Source organism: Triplophysa rosa, linkage group LG20, assembly GCF_024868665.1.
Source record: "Triplophysa rosa linkage group LG20, Trosa_1v2, whole genome shotgun sequence".
NCBI lineage: Eukaryota > Metazoa > Chordata > Actinopteri > Cypriniformes > Nemacheilidae > Triplophysa > Triplophysa rosa.
The window spans coordinates 688,389-716,025 of NC_079909.1; the positions used below are offsets into that span (position 1 = coordinate 688,389).

The 27,637-nt window shown below is 44.5% G+C and overlaps 1 protein-coding gene across 8 annotated transcripts in view; it reads right to left on the reverse strand.

Annotated features, from left to right (window-relative positions):
• Positions 1 to 9,061: 9,061 nt before the first annotated feature.
• Positions 9,062 to 27,637, reverse strand: part of arfgap1 (ADP-ribosylation factor GTPase activating protein 1) — a 58,276-nt gene continuing 39,700 nt past the window's right edge. For 4 of the 8 annotated variants that reach the window (XM_057362848.1, XM_057362846.1, XM_057362852.1 and 1 more), the window contains 4 exons: positions 19,859 to 19,915; positions 10,567 to 10,626; positions 10,216 to 10,295; positions 9,062 to 9,933 (listed from right to left, as the gene is read on the reverse strand). In XM_057362848.1, the coding sequence (XP_057218831.1) occupies positions 9,702 to 9,933; positions 10,216 to 10,295; positions 10,567 to 10,626; positions 19,859 to 19,915 (429 nt within the window). In that variant the 3' untranslated portion in view covers positions 9,062 to 9,701. The remainder of the gene's footprint in view (positions 9,934 to 10,215; positions 10,296 to 10,566; positions 10,627 to 19,858; positions 19,916 to 27,637) is intronic. The other 4 variants (XM_057362853.1, XM_057362850.1, XM_057362847.1 and 1 more) reach the window with 3 other exon arrangements.

Consider the following 27,637-nt stretch of genomic DNA (forward strand, 5'->3'; position numbering starts at 1 on the left):
AAATTTCCTTAGATTTTAGATTTAGATTCAATTTATTGTCATTGCACATGTACGAAGGTACAAGGCAACGAAATGTGACCTCTGCATTTAACCCATCCAGAGAGTAGTGAACACACGTACCCCCGGAGCAGTGGGCAGCTATCACTGCAGCGCCCGGGGAGCAAGTAGGGGTAAGGTGCCTTGCTCAAGGGCACCTCAGTTGTTACCCGCCGGCCCTGGGAATCGAACCGGCAACCTTCTGGTCATGAGTCCGACTCTCTAACCATTAGGCCACAACGTATTAGTATCACGTTTGCTCGCAAGTGGGGTATTCCAGTCACTACCCTCCAACGACCCATCTCAGTCTCGACGCTGGTGGGATCCACCTTCTGCACTATCACTCACGTCACTCACCATGTAAGTCTTTTTTTATCTGGGAATCATTGTGAGAGACTAAAGCTGTACATCCTCGATTCCCCCAATACTCCTATCATATTAGGGCATCCGTGGTTGTCACAGAATAATCCTCACATTGATTGGGCTAACAATTCTATTTTAGCTTGGAGCCCTCATTGTCACAAGTCTTGTCTTGGTCCTGCCCCGTCTCCTGTTTCAGTGTCTCCAATGTTTCAGGTTGAAGCCGTTGATGTTGCTGGGGTCCCGGAGGAATACCACTATCTTCTGTCGGTGTTCTGCAAGACACGAGCCACCTCCCTGCCTCCGCATCACCCCTACGACTGTGCCATAGACCTTCTTCTGGACACTTCTCCGTCTAAGGGATGTCTTTACTCCCTTTCCCGTCCTGAAAGAGAGGCCATGGAGAAATACATTCGAGAATCCTTACAAGCTGGACTCATCCGTCGTTCCTCCTCACCGGTCGGTGCGGGAATCTTCTTCGTGCAGAAGAAGGATGGCTCCCTGCATCCCTGTATTGATTATCGAGGTTTGAATGAGATAACGGTTAAGAATAAATACCCCTTGCCACTCATGTCTTCTGCCTTTGAACTTTTACAGGGAGCCCGGGTCATTACTAAGCTAGACCTACGCAATGCCTATCACCTGGTCCGCATCCGTGAAGGGGACAAGTGGAAGACGGCATTTAATACTCCTGCGGGGTGCTTCCGTTTGGATTGACCAATGCTCCTGCCGTCTTCCAGGGCCTTGTTAACGACGTGTTGGGAGACATGCTCGATCACTTTCTCTTTGTGTACCTGGATGACATACTTATTTTTTCCTTCTCTCTCCAGGAACACGCCCAGCATGTTCGGGAGGTTCTCCAGCGTCTTCTCGAGAATCAACTCTTTGTCAAGGCGGAGAAGTGCGAATTCCACGCCGATACGGTTTCGTTACTTGGCCATATCGTCTCTCCTAGAGGCATTGAACCGGACCACGCTAAGATCAAAGCCGTCGCCGAGTGGCCCGTTCCTGACTCTCGTGTTGCCATACAGCAGTTCCTGGGTTTCGCCAATTTTTATCGGCAATTTATCCGGGGTTTCAGCCAAGTGGCCGCACCGCTCACGGCATTGACCTCCTCCCAGGTCCCGTTCAGGTGGAATTCCAATGCACAGGTAGCCTTTGAGAATCTCAAGTCTTGCTTTGTCTCTGCGCCTGTGCTTTGTTTTCCCGATCCGGAGCGGTAGTTTATTGTTGAGGTCGATGCCTCTGATGTCGGGATTGGCGCGGTTTTGTCTCAGCATTCCAGCCATGATGAGAAGGTGCATCCTTGCGCCTTTTACTCTCATCGCCTCAGCCCTGCTGAACGGAACAACGACATCGGTAATCGAGAGTTGCTGGGGGTTCGTCTGGCCTTGGGGGAGTGGCGTCACTGGTTGGAAGGGTCAGTGCAGCCCTTCTTGGTCTGGACGGATCATAAGAATCTGGAATATGTCCGTTCGGCCAAGAGGCTGAGTTCGCGCCAAGCCCGTTGGGCACTTTTCTTTGGCCGGTTTAACTTCACCATCTCGTACCGGCCCGGCTCTAAAAACACTAAGCCCGATGCGCTTTCTCATCTGTTCGAGACTCCCGGGAAGGAGCTTTCGGCCGAGGCCATTCTCCCCAAGGAAATTGTGGTCGGGGCTCTTACCTGGGATCTCGAGCAGCGAGTGGTGGAGGCCGGTCGAGGGGTGCAAGTGCCAAGAAAGTGTCTGGCGGGCAGGCTATGCGTGCCGGTTGCGCTGCGCCCTGATGTCCTTCAGTGGTCCTACTCATCCAGGTTTGTCGGCCATCCAGGGATTAAGGGAACTCTGGCATCTGTACGCCAGTGGTTTTGGTGGCCCTCTCTGGTCAACGATGTCAGACAGTTTGTGTTGGCTTGCCCTGTCTGTGCTCAAAATAAGCACTCTCATCGCCCACCGGCAGGTCTGCTCTGCCCTCTCCCTATCCCCTCTCGGCCCTGGTCTCACATCGCCGTAGATTTTGTTACATGCCTTTCTCCCTCTAGAGGGAACACCGCCGTCCTTACGGTGGTGGACCGCTTTTCTAATGCCATCCATTTCATTCCCCTGCCCAAGCTCCCCTCCACCCGGGAGATGTCACAACTGTAGGTGGACCACGTCTTCCGACTCCATGGGTTGCCAGTCGACGTCGTGTCCGATAGGGGTCCACAGTTCACCTCCCGGTTTTGGAAAGAATTCTGTAGACAAATCGGGGCCACTGCGAGTTTGTCTTCAGGTTTTCAACCGCAGACCAATGGGCAATGTGAGCGAGCCAACCAGGATCACGGTCGGAGACTCCGCTGTCTGACGTCACACAATCCCAGTTCCTGGAGCCAACAACTCTCGTGGGTGGAGTACGCCCACAACTTTCTCCCGGTGTCTTCCTCGGGTATGTCCCCTTTTGTATGTTCTTTGGGTTATCAACCACCTCTGTTTCCCTCGCAGGAGCTCGACGCTGCGGTTCCCTCTGCTCTGGCGTTCGTCCAACGGTGCCTCCGCACCTGGACGAGAGCTAGAAAGGTTTTGGCCTGAACCGTGCAAAGGACCAAGGTAGCGGCCGATCGCCACTGTGTTTCTCCCCCTGCCTATGTGTGTGGTCAACGAGTATGGCTCTCCACCCAGGACCTGCCTCTCAGGGCGCCTTCTCGCAAGCTGGCACCCAGGTTCATTTGGCCGTACCGTATCACCAAGGTGGTCAATCCGGTGGCCGTTCGGCTCAAACTTCCACCTAACCTTGGTCGAGTTCACCCTGTCTTCCATGTGTCCAGGGTTAAAGCTGCCATTGTTTCCTACTTGAACCCGGCCAGCAATCACCCCACCCCCCTCCCCCTCGTCTCGTGGACGGGACTCCTGCCTACACGGTTTTTGCATGGCCAGCATATTCACCGGACATGTCACCCAGAGAGCATGTTTGGGATGCTCTGGATCGGCGTATACAACAGCGTGTTCCAGTTCCTGCCAATATCCAGCAACTCGCACAGCCATTGAAGAGGAGTGAACCAACATTCCACAGGCCACAATCAACAACCTGATCAACTCTATGCGAAGGAGATATGTTGCACTGCGTGAGGCAAATGGTGGTCACACCAGATACTGACTGGTTTTCGGACCCCCCGGACCCCCCAATACAGTAAAACTGCACATTTTAGAGTGGCCTTTTATTGTGGCCAGCCTAAGGCACACCTGTGCAATAATCATGCTGTCTAATCAGCATCTTGATATGCCACACCTGTGAGGTGGATGGATTATCTCGGCAAAGGAGACATGCTCACTAACACAGATTTAGACAGATTTGTGAACAATATTTAAGAGAAATAGGTCTTTTGTGTACATAGAAAAAGTCTTAGATCTTTGAGTTCAGCTCATGAAAAATGGGGACAAAAACAAAAGTGTTGCGTTTATAATTTTGGTCAGTGTAGAAAAGCTATGTGTTAACACCAGATTTAAAATATGGCCATGAGCATGTTATGGTTCTTTCACTCACTGGCAAAAATCACAAGCATCAATGAGAAATTCTTTAGCTAAGCCAGTGGAGTCACAACGAACATGAATATTAAAGTCCCCAACAATTAAGATTCTAACGAATTTAGAGGTAATACCGCCTAAAAATTCAGAGAACTCAGCAATAAAGTTCTAATTTGTTTTTGGTGTATGATAAACCACTGCCACCACCAAAGAGTTTATCAGATCCAATGAAAAAAATTGAACTTCAAAGCTTGTGAAATTGTCCGTTTCTATTATTCAGCAACAAAATTTGTTTATAAAAACAGATGCCAGTCCTCCGTCCCGACCAGACAAACGGGGAGAATTTAAAACGTATAACTTGGAGGGGTAAGTTCAGAGAATAAGAATCAAAAGGATTTTTTTTGCTTTATTGCCAAGTAGGTTTACATACACAAGGAATTTGACTTGGCGACAGGAGCTTAGTGCAGAAGAAAGTGTACACATGGTGTAAACATAGTGCAAATATACATTAAGATAGAAAAAAATTAGAAATTAAATAAAAACAATAATGCATTGTATACAAAAAGGGAAAAAATATAAGAGTGAAAAGTAAAAGAGTGTACAGATGTGTTATTTACAGGTTTAACCTATTGTTTCTTACAATGTACAGTTTCCAGATGCTATGTGCAAGTGTGCAATGTGATGGGCAGTGGGTAGTAAGAGCTTTTAATTGTTCAGGCTGAGTATAGCCTGCGGGAAAAAACTGTTCTTGTGTCTGGCTGTTCTGGTGGTCAGTGCTCTGTAGCGCCGGCCAGATGCCAACAGTTGGAAGAGGGGGTGAGTGGGGTCCAAAATTATTTTCTTAGCCCCTTTTCTCTTTCTGGAGGTGTAAAGATTTTGGAGGTTAGGCAGGGGGCACCAATAATTTTCTCAGCAGTCCTGACTAGTCCTGATAGTAGAAAGCACTACTATTATCAACAGAGCCAAGTCTCAGTCACAAATAAAAACGTCTTGGTTACGGATGTAACCTCAGTTCCCTGATGGAGGGAACGAGACGTTGTGTTGAGCCGACAGATGGGGTTCGTCCTTGAGAACCAATCGCTTCCGACTTCTTTAGAAAAGGGCACCCTGTCATGTCATGTCGCGGAGACGCTGTGTGTTTCGTTGCGAAAAGAAAGACTCTTTATTTGCCACCTAATGGTTAGAGAGTCGGACTCGTGACCAGAAGGTTGCCGGCAGGTAACGACTGAGGTACCCTGAGCAAGGCACCTTACCCCTACTTGCTCCCCGGGCGCTGCAGTGATAGCTGCCCACTGCTCCGGGTGTACGTGTGTTCACCACTTGCTGTGCGTATGGTCACTATTCTCTGGATGGGTTAAATGCAGGTCACATTTCGGGTATGGGTCACCATATCTGACTAATAGGTCACTTTCACACTTCACACTTTCAAAAGATGAGACAACTAAAAACGAATGGTTACATTTTATTTACAACACTGTTCCAAAAAAGTACAATCAATGTTGAACACAAATTGAACACAAGAATGTTCAAGTTTGTGCAGCGCATTTCTCCTACGATTGCTTCACGAACCTGGGAGAGAGATTAAGACCGGCTGTGCACGAAAGCTTTGGTTAAAAAGTGGGGCGCTTCAGATTCGCAACCTGTAAGTATATTTTCATTGTAAAAGACTTTGTTACGGACTAACGCGAGTTGAGTTTGTCGTGTGATTGTGATCTGCAAATGCAGACACGCGCAACGTGAAAAAAGACAACATAAGTCCTAATAATCAGTAATTATGTTCCAACTAGAGGCAACAAACACTGTCGTGTTTATAATGGGGTTTATTGTCTTTGTTGAGTCGTGTCGAGATGTGGCGTAACACTGGTTGATCAAGAATGGCCAAAGCGCTCGCGATATTAATTATGTTAATTATGTTATCTCACACAAACTCTGTATGATGTATATGGTTGTTTGTTTATAGTCTTTATAACATCGTATATAAAAGGTAAAACAGTTAGCTATAGTTTTTAACTATTTAACATCATATTTTTTTAATAAAACCTTACCAATCCTTTACATAAGGGGTCCCCAAACTACGGCCCGCCCATTTGGAACGGCCCTCTGAACAATGCCAAAGACATTTAGAAAATTCTATTTTAAATATACGTTTCACTTCACATATCATGTCTATATTTGATAATAAATATTGGCTTTCAGACTAAAATTTGCCTTTGTTATTAACATAGCCTAATTATTTGTTAAATTCACCTACCAACAGAATGGTACGTTCAACATAATGTACCATCGCGATCGAACAGTTGACGCGCGAACCAGCGGAAAAATTCAAAGAGACGACAAAATGGCCAAGCGGTTGGGAAAGAGAAAGGTTGATTCAGAATGCAGGGTATTTAACCAAAAGTGGACAAGTGATTATTTTTTTGTTCAGTGCAAAGAAGTGGCTGTTTGTCTCATCTGTCAAGAAACAGTGCCTGTGTTCAAAGAATACAATCTGTGCCGACACTATGAAACCCGCCACAGAGAAAAGTATGCTAGCTTGCAAGGCCAAATGAGAGCAGACAAAGTGTTGAAGCTAAAAAGTGTACTATCAGCTCAGCAGAATACATGTGTACGCAAAACCCAGCTGAACCAGTCATCCGTTCGTGCGGTAGGCCATTCAGTGACGGCGAGTTCGTCAAGAAATTTATTAATGCTGTTGCGGAGGAGGTGTGTCCCGATAAGAAAGATGTCTTAAATGCGGTGAGTCTGTCCGCAAGTACAGTCACCAGACGAATTGAAGAAATGGGGGATAATGTATATGCCCAGCTGCAGGAGAAAGTGAAAGAATTTGAATTTTTTGCATTAGCACTGGATGAGAGCAATGACGTGCAGGACACAGCACAGCTGCTAATATTTCTTCGTGGAGTTAATTCAAACTTTGAAGTGTCAGAGGAGCTAGCAGCCCTACAAAGTCTAAAAGGCACTACGACAGAGCAGGATATTTTTGGTAAAGTGTGCCAAACGATGGGAGAGCTGGGACTAGACTGGTCTAAGCTGGCCAGCATCACTACTGACGGGGTTCCTAGTATGGTTGGCGCATCGAGGAGGCTTATAGGACGAATGAATAAAGAAATGGAGGAAAGAGGTCTAACCCCACCGTTACAAGTCCACTGCCTGATTCACCAGCAAGCACTCTGCTGCAAAGTTCTGAAGTGGGAATCAGTCATGAAGGTGGTGGTGTCATGCATAAACTTCATCAGCGCAAACGGACTTAAACACCAGCAGTTCCAAGCCTTTCTCGCCGAGCTAGAGCCTGCTCACAGAGATGTGCTTTACCACACTGAAGTCCAATGGTTAAGCCGGGGCAGAGTTTTGAGGCGTTTTTATGAGCTGCTACCTGAAATCAACACCTTTCTTCTGATGAAGGGCAAAACTGTCCCAGAACTGATCGACGCAGAATGGAAATGGGACCTCGCCTTTTTAACAGATGTGACAGAAATGTTGAACAGCCTCAACTTGCATCTCCAAGGCAAGGGGAAACTAATATGTGACATGTATTCCCACATAAAAGCATTTGAGGTGAAAATAGCACTGCTTGTGGGACAAGTGCAAAAGCAAGACTTCACTCATCTCCCCGTTACCAAAAGTCTCTCAGCTGAGAAACCAGTGGCTCCATTCCCAGCTGAAAAGTCTGTGGAAGCGCTGGAAATGCTGAAGGCGGAGTTTGACGTGCGATTCCGTGAGATACATGTTCACGCTAAAGAAATCCGCCTTTTCCAGAACCCCTTTGCTGCCGACATTGAAAAAGCCCCACCTTCTTATCAGTTCGAGTTGGCTGAGTTACAGAACTGTGATGTTCTGAAAGACGCATTTAAGCCCAACGGTCTCATTGAATCCTATGCTTCCCTTCCCAACGAGACATACCCAAACATCAAAAGGCAAGCAATAAAGATGTCCACACTTTTTGGCAGCACGTATATTTGTGAGCAAACCTTTTCATGCATGAAACTGATGAAAACACCAATGAGATCAAGACTCACTGATGAACATTTGCATCAGTCTTTGAGACTGGCTGTGACAGGAATGGAACCTGACATTGGACTTCTCACTAGCCAGAAGCAAGCCCACAGATCACACTAATTAATATGCATAAGTAAATGTTTTAATTTTGAATAGCACTGAATATGAAAAAATGTCATTATGATAGTAATAACAATGCTCTTTTAATAGGCTATATGTCTCTTGAAAAGTATTGTCTGTACGGTGCATAAAATAAACTATTCTAGCATTAGGAGGCATAATAAATACATTTAAAATCATAATTAAATCTCCACAATAATACTAGTAGTCACTCCAGCCCATGTAATTTTCTGTTACAAACCAACCTGGCCCCCTATTAAAGACATGGAAAATTATGTGGCCCTTGCAGAAAAAAGTTTGGGGACCCCTGCTTTACATCGTGCTCAAGTCGCGCTGGCAAAGTTGATGTATCGGCTTGATCATCTTCATTTTCCGTATCAGATTCGGGCTTGAATTGATATAAGGAAGTACCGATGACATCTGATCACCTGTCAGGAGAATTGCGTGCGAACCTGATATTCCAAATATGGTAAGAGGCGTTACATTTCCATCACACGCTTGCAGTATTCGACCAATCACTACGCACTGGTTAACTGGCCAATCATAGCACACCTCGCTTTTCAGAGTGATGAGCTTTGTATAAAATCAGCGAATTTCAGAGAGGCAGGGCAAAGAGGAGATACAAACATGCACGGTGTGTGGAAAATACAGCATTTTTCAACCTTAAATCCTGTATACACATTACATTACATCTAAAACAAACCATAATATTCGTTTTAGCCTTGTCATATGACCTTTTTAATGAAAACACAACCCCCTCTCCTTACCGGAGTTCCTCGTTCGGTCCGCTCTAATGATGGTAAAGTTGTCCAGGCTGACCTCTTCATCTGGAACACAGTCATTCAGTCATGTCCCAAAAAGCACAATGATGCAGATGTCTCGAAAGGATTTTTCCATTCGGCATCTAGCGTGTAGTCTGCAGCTACAACCCCAATCAAACACGGCTGAAGCAGCTAATCCAGGTCGGAGATCCCTGCACTAGAATATCATCCTACTCTTATTTCTAACACACAAACATGCTTCAAGCTCTCATAACTGATAGAATAATCACATGCCAGAGTCAAGTGTCATTGAATAGACTTTATTATAGCATTTATCAGAAGAAGGTGTCACTCATCCACGTGTTGTGTTCTGGCTTCACCACAGAAGATGGTACAGTCAGTACGTCCAGATGTCTCAACAAATAATACACATCTGGGACACAGAGCATGTCCATGGTATGTAATAATGCCAATATTAAATATCATAAAGAGACTAAGCCCATCAAGGGTGTATTTTACAATAAAAATACAGCAAACAACCCAAGAGTATTGTTACATAGGGAATAAAAAACTAACTACTCTGTGCCACATGAGCTCACAGGCTTTCCATGCTTTGTTCTTGATTTAAATCATGTCTTTATGAGGGGAAGGACTATGACAGAAACAAAATAAGCCCACCAAAAGAAAAAAAACCCACAGAATTTCACAAAACAGATATAAAAATAAAAACGACAAAAATACCTCATGCTTACGAACGACTGCTGGTATAGTGTGAACAGTGTTAATAAATGAATGGGTTTCCATCAAAAACATGTTTATAAACTCAACAGGATAAGCAGGTGAAGATCCAGTCAAACTCTGAGCACACTGAAGACGACGTCCAGAGACACAACAAACACACTTCACAAGAGTTACACGAGCATTACAGGGCGGGCGTGTTGTTCATCTACCAGCCGCTGTTATCCCAGGTCTCTTCAGCAGGTTTGGAGGGATTCTTGGTGCTCTTGTCCCAGTCGTTGTCCCAGCTCTCCCAGCCGTCTGCACTACTGTTCTTCTGCACAGAGGCACTGCTGAGAGCAGAGTTACTGCCGAAAGTCTCCCAGAAATCCTGCTTACGACCACCGCCGTCCTGACTAATGCAGGAATCTTTGCTCTGATAACCTTCCTGATATGCAGAACTACGACAACAACCAAAAAACATTTCTGTTAAATCGCTAGCATTAAAAATCTAATGCAGCAGGTACAGAGAAGAGGTCGTGGAGGCTGAACTACAGGAATGTTGGAGTGAAACATGTCATTGGGGAAGTTTTGTACAGGACAGGAGGAGGTGAAAAACATGAGAACCCAATGAGTACCGGCAAGCCGTTACAGACAATGAAAGGTTGTGGTGTTTTCTTTACAGCGGCTCTGATGAATGATGCTCAACAGGAGCAAAGCAGAATATGAATGTATGTATTCACCCATCATCATCGGCGGCATCTGGTTTTCCACTGAAGAATGACGTCACATCATTCCAGCCCTTCGCACCGGCACCCTGAACCTGATCCAAAAAATACAGACAGCCACTTTACTTACTGCGCACATTGAGATTAGCAGCAGCCACCGTGTATTACTGTAACTGATTACATGATGAAATATCACTTCTGCATCTTGACTTTACTCACCACCGTAATCACAACGGCAGCACAAACAAAAAGAAACAGAAAACAGTGAAGCAAATTCATGTATAGAAGTGTGAGAGTTCTGAAAGCGTCTGCTGCGAGTCAATCTGATCATCACAGATGCTTTGAGAACCACACACCGACTCGTACCTTTGTGGCCAGACCTGTGATGTTGACGGCCATTTCATCAAATAACTTTCCTTCCTTCACCTGAATGTGATGAGTCACAGCATCAGTAATGGCAGCATCATGGATTGTTACGTTCAGACACAAACAAACACCAGATGAATCAGTTGGTGATGGAATCATATTGATGGACGTTTTACTCTTAGCAAGAAATGTTTGAATGAAAGCTTTGAGATTTTAGAGCAAAGGAATATGAGTCCTGTCATAAAAGAACACAGCAGCTCAGGTCGATTTCCATTTTCAATCTGCAGATGTCATCGCTCTGTTGAACTTCATCATTTACTCGCCCTCATGTCCTAACCCTAATGTGCACCAATTCAGTTCTGAAGCCAACACAAACATACTTTTCTATGACAATCAGTCATTGTGATCACTGGACTCATTTGTGTTACTTTAGGAATGGATGCTTGTGCTATGTGCAGCTTCAACATCTTGATCCCCATATCAATTTGTTTGTCCTGAATGTGAGTAAATGATCAGAGAATTCTCATACTTAGGTAAACTGTCCCTTTCATCCAAAATGTAATTGCGTGTTTTTCCTCTGGGTGTGTCTCAATCAGCTCTCTTGTTCAGTAGTCAGGGCACTGCTCAGGCCATTTTAAGGGCCGTCTCATTTGCAAAATGCTTCCAGTGCAATAAAAGGTTCATTTCCTTAAAAAAATCCCGGAATTCAACGCAAAAAGCAGGGAGCATCGGTTCTCTTACTAGAAATCACACGAGACGACTCAATGAACATCATGAACTTTTGAAAAGACAACGGTTTATTTTATTTTACAAATAAACACACACTGCAGGGATTTACTACGTAACCACATTTATTCGTTGACAAGTAACAGAAGAAATCATGTACATAATGTTCTTTAACTAGTATTTCAAAATAAAGTCAGAGAGATTGTTAAAAAGAGTAGTTGTTCAGTTAAGCAGTTACCTAGGGTCCTTACCCAGTGCCTGAACCCGTGTGCACAATATATGACCTAGAGAGCTGATTGAGACACAGGGTCTAGCTTTGATTTTCAGGGTGAAGCTAAAATGTAAAATACAGTTGGGTCCATAATTATTTTGACAGAGGCACGTTTTGTGTTATTTTAAGTTAAAGTTATAAAATGAATATTCCCTTAAAGTGCACACTTTAAAACTTTCGGCTTTATTTAGAGTATATCACATACAGACCGGCTGAACAGCTCTTTAAATATGTAGTTGCCCACTTTTTCAAGGGACCAAAAGTAATCTGAGAATATATACATATACATATATATATATATTATAACACTGTGCTCTGGAAAACTTGATTCTGATTGGTCAGCCACATGTTCTGCATTTGGTACAAATGAATTAAAAAATATTTCTCATCAATATTTTGTGTAAAATATTTATGTGTGATAAGTAATCGTGTAATAAGTGGTATAATGTCCAGCCAGGTCCTGTTATCACCCTGCAGGCTGAATTAGTGTTCATATTTACAGCCATGAAAAAAACTAAGAGATCACTCCAAAAGATCACTCCATTCCTTTCTGAATTTACTATTTCTCGGTATGTGTACCCACATTGCTTCATTCTGTAAACTAGTTACAACATTTCTCCCAAATTCCAAATGAAAATGACTGTCATGACGACACTGGGGGGGGGAGGGGGTGGGGTGTTTGCCCATGGGAACCTATAATCACTGATCCAAATTTCAAAAGGCCAATAAATGTTGGTGAATGGACCTTGCCACCCCGTCTCTACAGGTATTAAATTAAGATGGCTTGCTTGATTTATTCAGCTTTTGTTCTTTTGACTTCTCTCTCTTTAGAGTTTAAGTGGATTTTCGGCATGAAAAAGTTAGTCGCAGCTTTTATTTTTTTCAAACAAGCAAACGCCATTCTGGAGGCTTCCTGACCGGGTCCAACTGCCACGAGCCCTCAGTGCCTTTCTTCCCCGAGGTGCATGAGAAGCTGAAAAAATGTGCAATACAATGGTAGGAATGGCCCATGACTTATGTAGAAGCTGCACACCGGCACAGACCTCATCCTTTGTGCGACGAAAGTGGCAGGACAAACACTGGGTCGCACAATGTCTACATTAGTGATCCAAGAGCAGCACCTTTAGCTCAACCTTGTGCAGACGATGGACACAGGCAAACTGCGCTTTCTCGATGTACCCATCTCACAAGGTGGGCCTTTTCGGTCGACAATAGTGCCCAGTGATGATCCCGATTGCCAGACGCCGCCCACATTTCCTTGCTTTTTCTTTACCTCAGTTCAAGATAAGAATTCTGCCGTTCTTCAGGTGAAGGTCGTAATAGAGCCCGTCCTGCGGGTTCTACAGCCGGAACTTCACTGTCCCCATTTCAGATCTGTACATCTTGAACAAGGCCCTGCTCAGGATGCCATTCAGGATGTTGATGCAGATACACATGCTGATATGTATACGGTATTAAGATCAGTCAGCAGCCACAGACCTTTCAGGTATCGATCCTGCCAAGGCTCAGGTTTGCCTTTCGAGGGGGAGCGCATACCACTGCATGATTCTTCCCTTTTGATCTTCTCCTGTTTTTACCAAGTTCGCAAAAGGCTGTCCTAGCTCCCCTCATGGAGCAGGGTGCACACATTAACAACCGTCTCAACAACTGGCTTATCTTGAAGGATTTTGTGTAGGTCCTAAAGGTACTCGGGTGTGTTATTCATCGTGCCTGTTCCCTAGGGCTGTGCGATATGGCAAAAATGTAAAATCAATCAATTTTTCTACACTGATCAATAACTATATTTATAACGATATATTGTTGGCTGCAAGCTTTGAGAGTATCCCAACAATGACTGAAGCCAAAAGAAACAAGTGGGTTCATTAATTATATTTTAAAATACAATTTATATAAAAAATAGATAAACAACATAAACTTTCAAAACAGAGTTAAATTAAACATGCACTAATGTAACATGGAGGATATTAGACCATGAACGACAAAAGGTTCATTCCAACTCATTTCAACTCAATTGACTCGTATCCATTCAAGGCGTATTCATTCGTAGCATATAAACCAATTGTGCTTGCATTTGCAATGAGTTTAGGGGTAACTCACTTGCAGTCACGCTCGTCGCTTTTTCAAATAGCCAGACCACTTCCATATAACGGAATTCGTGCTACAATTTTTGTCAACAATTTTTCCATTTTTCGATGACAACTCGAGGTTAGTTTCACTTTCATTGCTGCTTCCACTCATGTTTTCCTCCTTGTGTTGAGTTTTCTTTGTCAAGTGCATTTAGAAATGGAGCAGCACGACTGACTGGCTGTTGTCGCGTTTATTTCTGCTGTCACAATTCTGCTGAAGATGATTCCATATTGAGTTAAAATTAGGGCTGCAACTGCGCGTTGACGTAATCGATTACATCGACTATGAAATTACGTTGAAATGCCATGAATGCGTCACACTGCTTATGTTCAATCATTTGAAATGATGGCGGTTTCAGCTCCAGGACATGGTGACAATCAGGCGTTATACCAAACAACTAGACCGCATTCAAAAGTGTGGGAATATTTTAAAAATAATAAAATGGTGCTCTGCACACTGCATAAAACTGAAAAGGCATACCACAGCAGCACAACGTCTATGCATGAACATCTTAAAAGAAAACATCCAGGGGCTATCTGACCTCAAAATGACGAGACGGCACCGTAAGTATTTGAACTATTACAGTAAGTTGTAACACAACCACAACACTATAATTTAGGTCACATATTGTGCTTAATACGGCTGCGTTTATACAGCTTTATGTTTTATACGAGTAACGTTAACGAGTACAAGGCGTGGCTGACGTGACCCCACAACATTTTATAGTTGAAGAAAAGAAAGCGAAAAGAAAGTCAATCTGTTACTGACACATTGTGAGCTCAGCTGACATACTAAACTCAGATGCTTGTCTTGTCACGTATTCCCAGATTGCATTTCTTTTAAAGTAAAAGTTAACAGGACACAAGTGAAGGCAACAAAAGATAACGAGTCCGGTCAATGGTTATGGGTAATGTAGTGTGATATGGCAGTCCATGTGATGAGGGGAGTACCCTCTAGTGGATTTGAGAGGGCACTGCAGCTGGTGACTGTGAAAGATAGCTTTCATTTCATTTAATCTAATTAATTTAATTTAATCTTTGATACGGTCTCTATGGTTCTAATATTTTAGTGACTTCAGCTGTTTTACAGATGCTGAAATATTGAAATTTCTGCTTATTCAGGTTTAATTATAATTTGTTTATTGCCGATTTTATTTGAATTACTAATATGCCTATTTTATTAAAGGGCACATATTTTGCAAAATTCACTTTTATAATGTGTTAAAACATTAATACGTGTCCACAGTGTCTGTAAACAAGCAGTCTAAACAGTTAAAAATGTGCTCACTCCTTTTTTAATAATTTGCGTAATTCAAAAACCCTGCTGGTAAAAGCAAAGATTTGAATTCTGCCGTTAATGTCATCACTCAATGGCAAAGCCGGCCCAGCAGTGGTGACGATCTGCCCTATTTGCTTAGACACAGTCCCATGTGGGAAGTACAACAGTCGCCATCGTTAGATCGTCACTGAAGCTACACAATTTCTGCGCCACGGAGGCACTACAATTGTTCTGTATTAGGATGTACCGACCAGCATAACTGTCTCGATAAACTCCCGCAAGCTGAGTTACAGAGAACAGCATGGTTCAATTTCATTTATGAAGGCAATGTCCCGCTGAGAATCGGTAAAGTATTTCACGTTTCCGCCAATCATTTCACACCGGACTGCTTCACGAATGAGGGCCAGTACAACGCTGGACTTTCAACGAGGTTGCTACTGAAACCGGGAGCAATACCAACACTTCATGCCCAGTCCTCATATCCAGCAGAAGCAGTAACGTTAAGTATCACACCTCATATTGTTGCTGATTAGTCTTTCAAAATTGCCACTCTTAATGTGCTTGTTATTGCGCTATATTGGTAATGTTGCTAACAATAGAAGTACAGCGTCTAACTATATTTATTGACGCTGCCCTCACATGCTGTCGGGCTTATCGTAAACAATACGTAAAGTAAGTGTGACAGTACATGACAGAACAACGTTGAAAGCGTAGTATAACTGTAGTAAAGTTAAACTATACCTGCTCGACCTCCATGCAGCATTTATTCTCTGGCTCTGTAGTCATTTTACTGCAATTCCCACACGAGCACCTGCACAGCGATTTATACATTATCTTGACGGACCATGCTAATGCTTATCGATCACTTGAAGAACGTTAATTTCACAATTAACCATTCAGAAACGTCCTGTTCAATTCTTAAGGTTGTCACTTCTTGTGTCTCTCCATCAGTGTCAGACTCCGGTTCGTACATATAGGGCTGAACACCACTAACAATTACTGACATTTTGATGTTTTGTTTTGGCTGGTACGCATCAGCATGAGTTCCTGAAACTCCGCCCTCCTCTGGAGAGGGGGCTGGGACGAAAAGCTCATCAACACTGAAAGAGATACAAGCAAATTAGGTGCGTTTTTACACACACTCAAAAACGGGCAACTTCAACATTCTATAATAAATGATCCGCTGGGTATTTTGAGCTAAAACTTCACATACACACTCTGGGGACACCAGAGACTTATTTCACATCTAGTAAAACCATTCGAACAACCTCTCCTTTAAGGTGAATAATGCCCTTTTTGCACTATTTATGTTGGGCTGAATTTGTGTTGGATTTATACCATTTTTCTAGCCACTTTATTTTTATGGTTAGAAATTCTGATTTGTATATTTTTTGAGAAATGTATTTAAGAAAATGTTGAAATAAAATTAATGGCAGATGTTACAGTTATTATTTTTGGTAAATTAATTAACCAAGATTAATCAACTACCCCAAAATACAATAGAAAGACAAGCAAAAAAAAGTTAGATTATTCGACTAATCGAAAAATTAATCGACAGACTAATTGATTGGAAAAATAACGGATAGTTGCAGCCCTAGATAAAATGTCAAGTGTTTATCATTGTTATCGACATCAATTTTATCGCGATTCGATATGACAACGTTTATCGGCCAAGTCCTACTGTGGCCCACATTAGAGGCTGACATTTTTTGGGGAATCCCGCAGGAAGGGAAACAATACCACTAATAATCATGTGACTGGCATGGGGCAGGATAAAATATCGCCAGGAATGGGCGGGACAAGGGAATAGAATACACAAATATACCTTTTATATAAATCAACTATATATTTTATTATTTTGAAGTAAATTCTAGTGGAGCTGTCTCTGTATGCTCTGTTTGCTTTGGTGTGGCTGGTTAAGGGAATGACGCGCTCCACATCCGTAACAGTTGGTGGCGGTAATGCACCAAGTCCAGATGCGGACCTCAGCTTCGTTCTATCCGGACATTGAGACGTAATGAACCATTCAAATCATCTGACTATTTCTACAGTTTCAATTGAGCAGCGCGTCTACATAACCAAACTGTACACATCACGTGCACTCAGGGACATTTATGTTGATGATCTTGCTACCATATCCTCGAATCTTTATTTAGCGCCAAATGCACTTCAATTTACTGCTTCTCCCACCAAAGTCTTGTCGCAAGACCTGCAGACATCAAGAGCAGGTAAATAATAAACATAACACGGGAGTGGGAGGGAATGGGAGTCATTCTTCCGGGATTGAGATGGGACAGGATTCTCCCTCAGTTTTTTGTGGGATTTTTAGTGGGAGTGGGAGGGGAGAGGTTTGAAAATTCACTCCCGTATCACCCTCTAGCCCACAGGTAATTAACATATATCTGTAAAGGTGTGAACCAAATGGCTTAAGCAATCAAATAATCAATACACAAGATGGACCTTCTATCATGTCCATTATAAGTTCTTCAGTAGGAGGTCTGGTCACAACCCAGACAGTAACCTGGGTTAGGAATGTAAAAGGTTGCAGTGTTTCTCCTAGGTTTACGGTTTTGGGGGGGCTGCGATCTCTATATTTTTTTGCGGCGGAGGTCCGGACAATACTTTTTTTAATAAATAATGTTAAATTAATCAATCTAATGTTTTATCAGGGAATTTACTTTATATTCTATATAGCCACAGTCTGTATGAAACTTAGAAGGTCTGGTAACTGAGAAAATGTGTTGTAGGCTCTGGTGCTGAAGCGAAGTCCCAGTGGTCTATTTTAATATTAAAAAAAACTACTGACAACAAACTGTAACACCTGAAATAAATATATCATGAGCAGTAGTACTTACAAAGTTACTAACAGCCTTTCCATGCCATTCATACTAGAACTGATTCTAAATATTCTTTCCAATTAAAACATGATTCACAATGAAATGCTCTTAACATGCTGATTATTTATGCTATTAATATCATAAATGCTGTATGTAGATACAAGACGTTATGTTTTATAATCTGTCACAAACCTATATAGCAAACAGTAAACTGACTGACAGCTAAAAATACTTTATTACTGCTGCATTTTCGTTTACTTAAGCGTTACAGTAAAAGTCTCCATTTATTTACCTGCTGTTGGTGTCTGCATGTCTTTATATGCGACGCATCTTTGGCGGGAGAATTGTGCGCGCGCTTCAGGTCAGAAATAGATACAGAGAGCAGAGGAGAACTGTAAAGGCGCGACCACGTAGAAACAGAAATGACATGCCGCCATGTAAATAAGATTAATAACATAATGCTATTTAGTTTTAGTACGAGAACAAGGTATAGACATGTTATATAGGAAAGGTCATCTTAAATGACTTCTCTTGTGATCTAACGCTACATACATTTTTTATTAACTTGACCTTCAAGGGAGGCGGGTGGTGCTGTTGGAGGGGCGTGGCGCCCCCCTACGGTAATGGTAGGGGAAACACTGAGGTTGGCATGACAGCATTCCTACAGGAGAACCAAGCATCATTACCACCTTCAAGAAATTCTTCTCTCCACAAGCACTTTGTCCAGCTTTCTTTATTTATGTACTAGAAGCAATCATTGGCGAGCCACCCAACGACTTCTCAGCCAAATTCAAGAAAATCTAAGACTTGCAAGATCCGTTGTGTGGCCACAGTGACCTGGTGCTCCGGCACCTAGACCATTTGAGACATCGGATCAACTGGGAAAAGAGCAAGCTCTCCCTCGTGCAGTCTGCATGGCGGCGTGCCTTACCAATGAACGCACCCAAGCTGGTGCTGACCAGTCAGACAGAAGCTAGCAGTCCTTCTGGTGCTGACCATTTCAGACAGAAGCTAGTAGTCCTTCTGAACCTTTTCAGAAGCTCCTGGGGCACATGGAATCCTCTGCGGTGGTTATTCCCCTTAGCACATGAGGCCACTTCAGCACTGGCTGCAGTTTCGAGGAGAGCATGGCACAGCGACACCCGGCATATTATCATGCTAGAGGGCGACACACTCTCAGCCCGTCCAGACCTGACTTCCCTCAGTGTGGGTGTAATTGTTACACCTTAACTGGACTGGGTGCAGTGTGCAACCGGCATGCAGTGTTGGGTCAATGGATGGGTTCCTGCCTGCTATGGCATTTCAACTGTATAAAAATGCTAGATGCCTGGCTGGCCCGGAGACGGTTTCAATACTTATCTGAAACAAGCATGTGCTTAGCCTGTTGGACAACACAACCGCCGTGGCGTACATCATCCATGAGCGTCACAGCGATTGTTGCAACTCGCCTGTCGCCTCTTCCTGTGGAGTCAGCATGTGGTCAAATCACAACGATTCACTGCGATACCTCCCCTTTGGCAGGAAGTGGTCTCTGCAGCACTCTCCCTCCTGGAGATAGTAAGATGCTTCCCAGTAATTTCTTATGGTACCGGGTGGTATTTCGTGAGCAATTTAAGAAAAAGGCCACCAACTGAGCTACCTGGGTTAAGTGCCCACTCCACCCAAGTAGGACCAGAGAGACATCTTGCTCCGTACACTGGAAGATTATGATGTTGCATGATGTTGCCTTCTCTGCTCAACGTCATGACGTTCATGTTTAAACACCACAATACAAATGTTTTAACATGTATTTTAGGATCAGTTCAAAAATGAATATATGAAGGAATAAGGCAGATTTTGTATAACTTTCATGCGTCCCTGCATTATCTCAGTCTAACACATTGTTGTTGAGTGACTTCAAGTTATTCCTGAGGTTGGCTTCTGCCTAAATGTTTGGATTGTCACAATGGAGTGATATCTTAATGTTTTCTGCGTCTGTATATGATGTATATATCAGAGCAAATTATATCTGTGAGAGATGTGGACAGATATCAGGGTCACATTTGATGTTTACCTTCTCCTGTGTGGGTTTGATAACAGATTCATTTATTGTTTGACCCAATTCTGCAGCCTGACAGAGAGAGAGAGAGAGAGAGAGAGAGAGAGAGAGAGAGAGAGAGAGAGAGAATGCATGAATATCAACATCGCACATCATGAAAACATCACACTAATGAAAACATGACGACAACAAACACAAACACATGCATCTCTTACTGTTGACATAAGGCAAAAAAACACACATTTACACACTCCATGACCGGTTCATGACCAGTTGTGATAATATTCACTGTATAAAGCATCGTGCTAGTAGCCATTCATTTATGTCTTGTATTATGAGAAGGGAAAATGCGCTCAATGCACCATTTAGCGCTTTGCTTTTTACTTACAGTTTTGAGGTGATGTCCCAGCATAGGCTGTGGGACTGCACGCAAGTGTTTAAGGTGTCGTTTGGAGGGGCGTGTGTCCGGCATAACGGACACTTGTTGGACGCAAGATTAACGTTACTGTGTGGCATTGCTTTGCGTGGTCGTCTGCCGTTCGACAGCTGTGCCAGGCCGGTGTTCTGACATTTTGTGCTACCATTAGAATGCGCTACCCACTCACTGACCTAAGGTTTAGGTTGGGGCTTTTGGTGCTAATAAATAAACGTTTGGTTGAGAATTGGCTGCGTCTGATTGCCCTCTTTTGTTGGTGGTTTGGTGGCGTTCCTAGAAATGACTGTAAACAACTCAATAGTCACGCATCAGAATCTAAATCGCAGCTGGCTTGACCACAGTTTTTGACGTATCTTGAGAGTTGGCTGTAACCATGGCAGGTCACAAAGTTCAAACGAGATGCACTAGCAACTTGATTTCATTGTTTGTAAATCTCCTGTATGTTATTAATTAGGCATATATTTATATTTAATATATGTGCGTTTTCTTGAAAAATAATGCACACCCTTAGAATGTTTGTCAGCTATGTTTGTTGGTATAATAGCCTATAAGCTTAGTTTTTCCATACGTTGTGCATGTTAAAAGGTGCCACATTCTTGTGTTTGTCTAAAATAACACCTTCAATTGTCAGTGCTCCTAAATTTTTGACTGTGCACCAAAATTTTAAAAAGTTAGCGTAGAGCCCTGATACTTGAGTAAAGGTAAAGATACCTTACAGCAAAAATTACTCCATTACAAGTTACAAGTCACAAATTCCAAAACGACTTGAGTAGAAGTATCTGATTTTAACAGTACTTGAGTGTTTTGCTCATACTGAATGTACAGTAGGCTCAAAGAAGCACTAGTCCTCAACACTTAAGAAGACATGTCAGTGAAAAACAAGAAACAGTTGATTCAATGACTTTTGATTCAAAACAATGACATTTATTTTAAGAAATCATAATAAAACTCAAAATTGCGACAAATCAAGGTCGACACCATAGCCTGTGTCTATTAAAAACACCTAATTGTCAGTTAAGTTAAAGTAAAAAGGTCTCTTCAGTATAACGGATAAATTAAATAATGTACAATGTTTTGCACTGGACACGCTGGTTTTGGCCTCATCTCACATATAAACCGCCAGCAAAAACTACCTGATAATGCACTCGCATTCACATAGAGAAGCCAAGTTTCAGTAAGTAAGTGCAAAATGCAGAAGATATAGTAGCTTCAATGCTCTGTAAATGGAAATATTGTTTCTTCTGTAGCAGAAATAAACTGCTGCAGATAAAGATAGGTACCAGGCAAAACGTAATGTGTAACTGCATTAGTCATTACAAATGTAGTGGAGTAAAGAGTACATATACTCATTCAAAATTGTAGTCAAGTAGAGAGTAAAAGTTGCTCATATCTTTGATACGGAGTAAAACTACAGAGTACACTGAACTGACACTGAAGTACAGTAACTTATTACATCTACTAGGGCTGTCACGATTATGAAATTTGGCTGACGATTAACTATCTAATAAATCATTGTGATTATGACGATTAATTGTCTGTTTTAGAGCTTTGACATTGAATTCTCATATATTTTTGATTCAGCTTTGAAACGACTATATTTTTCTGAATATAAGACTAAGACATGTTTTTTTTTTGGAAATACATCGGACAAAATTGGGTTTAAGCTTTTACCTGTCAATAATAGGGATGCAGTGATTACCGAGGTTCACTATTAACCGCGCTTAAAAATATCATGGTTAATCAATCGTAAACCGTGTTTCTGTTGCACGGAACGGAACTGTTGCAACTTGCACAAAACGAAACGTCTCGGTTACGTTTGTAACCTCGGTTCCCTGATGGAGGGAACGAGACGTTGTGTCGAACCGACAGATGGGGTTCGTCCCTGAGAACCAATCGCTTCCGACTACTTAGAAAAGGCCAATGAAAATTGGCGAATGAAATTTGCATGCCGGACTCCGCCCCTGGAAATCCGGGTATAAAAGGGAGACGGCGTGCTTCACTCATTCACCTTTGTTCTGAGGAGCCTGAGACCTCTCACGACTGCTGCAGAGGACAGCACATGTTGTGGCAAGGAGGACACAACGTCTCGTTCCCTCCATCAGGGAACCGAGGTTACAAGCGTAACCGAGACGTTCCCTTTCTGTCGGTCTCTCGACGTTGTGTCGAACCGACAGATGGGGTTCCAATGGAAAATGCCATAACACTGTGCCCTGTCACAATCTCAACGAAGCGACGGTGACTGGCCTGGGCGTGTCAGCCATGAGCGCTATCGCAAAATTGTAATCTAACTGTGGGTAGGTAGGGGGTCCCAGAGCTTTCTTGAAAGGTGGGAAGGCCCCTACCTTCGGCCTCACAGGCGGCGGCCTTGTTTCTCTAACATTTACATTTTACATTTACATTTAGTCATTTAGCAGATGCTTTTATCCAAAGCGACTTACAAAGAGTATAAGGAGCAATAAGCGATATGTCATACAGGAGCAATAGTGCAATAGGTGCCAATACAAAGTTACTAGTTTTACCAAAAGCTAGACCACTACCTGTTGAGAGAAAGCGAGAGGGTTAGTGTTTTTTTTTCCTTCATCTGTCTGTCAAGTATTCACAGAAGAGGTGGGTTTTAAGTAGTTTTTTGAATGTTGTGAGAGATGTGGTTGACCGGACCGAATTAGGAAGAATGTTCCACCAGGAGGGAGTTGTGAATGAGAATGAGCGGGAAAGCGATTTACTGCCCTTATGGGAAGGCAGTACAAGACGCCGCTGGTTTGCAGAACGCAGGGATCTTGATGGGGTGTAGGAGTGTAGGAGGGTGTGAAAGTATGCCGGTGCAGATCCAGTGATAGTCCTGTAGGCAAGCATTAGTGACTTGAATCTGATACGGGCTTCAACCGGTAGCCAGTGGAGGGAGATGAAAAGGGGCGTCACATGAGCCCTTTTGGGCTGTTGGAAGATGAGGCGTGCTGCTGCGTTCTGAACCAGCTGGAGCGGTTTGATAGCCTTTGCAGGAAGACCAGCAAGGAGAGCATTGCAGTAGTCCAACCTTGAGATTACCAGGGCCTGGACAAGGAGTTGTGCCGCATGCTCACTGAGATAGGGTCTAACCTTTCTAATGTTGAATAAGGCATATCGGCATGACCGCGTTGTCTTTGCAATGTGATCATTGAAGGACAGCTGTTCATCAAATATGACTCCGAGGTTCCTGGCTGTTTTGGAAGGAGTGATTGTGGTATTGCCAAGTCGGATGGTGAGATCGTGTTGCACCGTGGGGTGTGCCGGAAACACGAGTAGTTCTGTCTTGGCAGGGTTCAGCTGGAGGTGATGCTCTTTCATCCAAGCCGAGATGTCCTCTAGGCAGGCAGTAATGCGAGCTGCTACAGTGGTATCGTCTGGGTGAAACGAGATGTAGATCTGGGTGTCGTCAGCATAACAGTGATAGGAGAAGCCGTGTGCCCGTATGATGGGTCCCAAGGATGTCGTGTAGATGGAAAAAAGCAGCGGTCCAAGCACCGATCCCTGAGGGACCCCAGTGATCATGTGGTGAGCAGTGGACAGCGAGCCCCTCCATGACACCCTGAAGGATCTGCCGGAGAGGTAGGATTTGAACCAGCGGAGAGGAGCGCCTGAGATTCCTAGAGATGACAGGGTTGCTAGCAGTATCTGGCGATTGACAGTGTCAAACGCTGCAGATAGGTCTAGCAGAATCAGGACCGAGGATTTAGATTCCGCCTTGGCTAGCCGCAGTGCTTCTGTGACCGATAGCAGTGCAGTCTCAGTGGAGTGGTTTGTTTTGAAGCCAGACTGCTTGTCATCCAGTAGTTTATTCTGGGATAGGTAGGACGACACCTGGTTGAAAGCTGCCCTTTCAAGTGTTTTTGCAATAAATGGGAGGAGAGAGACAGGTCTGTAACTGTCGGTAGTAGAGGGGTCCAATGTGGGTTTCTTCAGTAGGGGTGTGACCTGGGCCTGTTTGAATGTGGATGGAAAGGTGCCGGTGAGCAGGGAGGTGTTGATGATGTGTGTGAGTGCAGGTGCGAGTGTGCTGGATGTGGCCTGAAGGAGATGGGAGGGTATTGGGTCAAGGGGACAGGTGGTGGGGTGGCTGGAGAGAAGTCTGGTGACTTCAGTGTCAGTCAGTTGGGTGAAAGAGGAGAGTTCAATGTTTGAAGTGAGGGAGGTGTGTACCGAGGTCTGAGGTGCTAAGAATTGTTCGCTGATGGATGATGTTTTCTCAGTGAAAAATACAGCGAAGTCCTCCGCGGTCAAAGATGAAGTGGGTGGGGGAGGAGGGGGGCAAAGAAGAGAGTTAAACGTCTTGAAAAGCTGCCGAGTGTTAGGCGCATTGCTTACCTTGGTGGTATAGAAAGACGTTTTAGCTGTGGTAACACTAGCAGAGAAGGAGGACAGTAGTGACTGGTAGTCCCCTAGGTCAGCAGGATTCTTGGTCTTGCGCCATTTCCTTTCAGCAGCCCTGAGTGTACTCCGTTGTTCACGGAGGATGTCAGACAGCCAGGGGCAGGAGGGGGTGGCGCGGGCTGGTCTGGAGGACAGAGGACAAAGGTTATCTAGACAGGATGTAAGTGTTGAGCATAAGGTGTCGGTGGCGGTGTCAGCATCTAGAGATGCAAAGTTGGAGGGAAGAGAGGATGTGACTTTAGCAGAGAGGGTGCTAGGAGAGAGAGAGCGGAGGTTCCGTCTAAAATAAACGGGTGGTGGTGTTGGTGTAGTACATATAGGAAGGAGTATGTTGAAAGTGATGAAGAAGTGGTCAGAAATGTGAAGAGGTGTGACTTGAATGTTATCTGTGGTGGAGTTACGGGTGTAGATGAGATCAAGCTGGTTTCCTGATCTGTGAGTACAGGCTGTGGCGAGGCGCGTGAGGTCGAACGAGGCGGTGAGGGTGTGGAAGTCAGAGGCATAGGGTTTCTCTAGGTGGATGTTGAAGTCCCCGAAGACTACAAGAGGGCCGCTATCCTCCGGGAATGATGAGAGCAACACATCTAACTCTTCAATGAAGTTGTGAAGAGGACCTGGGGGGCGGTAAACTACAACAACACTGAGCTGAGTGGGAAAAGTGATATTAACAGCATGGTATTCAAATGAATGGTTGTTGCATAGGGAAGATAGTGGGGAATATTTCCAATTATTGTTGATAAGCAAACCTGTGCCTCCTCCTCTTCCGGTTTGGCGGGGAGAGTGAGAGAAGGAGTAGTTTGTGGAGAGAGCAGCGGGTGTGGCTGAGTCTTCAGGACGAATCCATGTCTCAGTAAGACCAAGAATGTGAATGTCAGACTGGCTGGCAAACGCATGGATGAAGTCAGTCTTGTTCACAGCTGACTGGCAGTTCCAGAGACCCATAGAGAGAGACAGAGGTGTAGAAAAGGATGTGTGAATGGGACGTGCGTGAAAGTGAGCACGTCGTGCCTTGCATCTTGGGTGAGAATGCTGTATGCGGTGGAGTACAGGAATAAACTTGAAACACATGGTGTTAGTATACACGTAAATAAAACAAAGCTTATGTTAAATATAGTGATGTGCCTTGCTGGTGTCTTTGCTCGGTGGAGTCGCGCAGGTAGAGTCGCAGGTCTTTATACTCGTCGGTCTTCACACGAGGAGGGCTGACGCTACCGCTGACGCTTACCGCACCAGCGCAGAGGCACTGCTTAAGTAAGTGTTGAGATTAGCGCGAACAGAATACAGCTGGAACACGCCTTCTCGGTTAGCAAAACAAAGCCTGAACGACTTGAATGGGCCACGGATCAAACAGCAAACAAACTTGCTCCGTGCGTTTTAAGTGCAAAATTATAATGTCAAGCCGTAACGAGAGGCTAACGGCAATTAATTTAATGTGACTTCAGTAGCAACGGAACAAAAACGCTAACACCTTAGCAATCAGTCAACGACTAACGAATAATTAAATAAACAAGCTCAAATAATCTTAACTAACAACAGGCAACAGTCCAGTTCAACAGTTAAAACAGCTTAACAGGGTAAATAGCAGACTCACGCACTACCGCAGACTTGTGATGATATTCGCTTCTCTAACAGCGAGAAGCCGCCCGGAACCGTAAGGCCACTGGGTAAGCGCTACTTCTTCAAGTGGGGGATGCGCTACAGAGACCACTTCCTACCGCAGGGAGGAGTCTAGTGGAGATACCAACATGGTCTCACCGATGGGGGAGAACTCATGGGAAGAAAGTGCAGCTGAAGAGTAAACCGCGAGGTGGAGGACCACCTGGGGAGGTCATGGTGGGAACCAAGCATGAGGATATATCAGACGGAACCGCCCTACTGGGGGGTTGCAACGTCTGGTAGCACTAGGTCCGGTTAGAGCTATGTTGCGAATAACTCCGGAGATACCCGGCCTAAGGGGCAGGGCTGCTCTGCCCCGCCCGCCCGCCCGCCCGCCCGCAGGAGGTGCTTGCTAGTGATGGATGGAGTGCCTGTTCTTCACCCAGTGGGGGAAGAATGGAGGCTTGTTAGTACGCTGACCCCCTTAGGAAAAAGGGGGAAGGTACTGTCATAGGCGTACACTCTACCGGCCGCCAGTCTTGCCTGACTGCAAGACTCGAGCCGATACCGGTTTTACGCGGAGGCTGTAGGACCTCGCGAAGGTGATGGGTGTAGCCCAACCCGCAGCTCTGCAGATGCCTGCCAGAGAGGCGCCTCGCCAATCTCTGTTTGAGACAGCCTTCTCTGCTGATCTCCAAAACAGACAAAGAGCTACTCAGAGCTCTGTGGCTCTGCGTGCGGTCTAAATAAAGGTGCAGCGCGCGTACTGGACACAACACGGACGGGGTTGGGTCTTCCTCCCCAGTGGCGAGCGCCTGTAAGTTCACCACCTGGTCCCGAAAGGGAGCGGTGGGAACCTTGGGCATGTAGCCGGGCCGAGGTCTCAGGATAACGTGAGAATCCCTGGGTCCGAACTCTAGGCAGTCAAGGGACACGGAGAATGCCTGTAGGTCCCCTACCCTCTTGATGGAGGCGAGCGCCATAAGGAGAACCATCTTCATCGTGAGATGAGGAAGAGAGGCATCCCCTAGGGGCTCGAATGGGGCCCTGGTGAGACCTGTCAGGGCTACATCCAGGTCCCAAGAGGGTATGGAGCGCGGACGAGGCGGCTTTAGGAACCTAATGACCAGGTCGTGCTGCCCTCTTGACTTCCCAGCAACTGAGTTGTGATGAGTGGCAATGGCGGCTACATACACTTTCAGTGTGGAGGGGGAGAGGTTAGTCTCAAGTCTCTCTTGTAGGAAGGACAGCACGGAACCGATCGCACAACTCCGTGGGTCTTCTCCTCGAGAAGCACACCAGGTCGAGAAGAGGCGCCACTTGTAGGCGTACAGTCGCCTAGTGGCAGGTGCCCT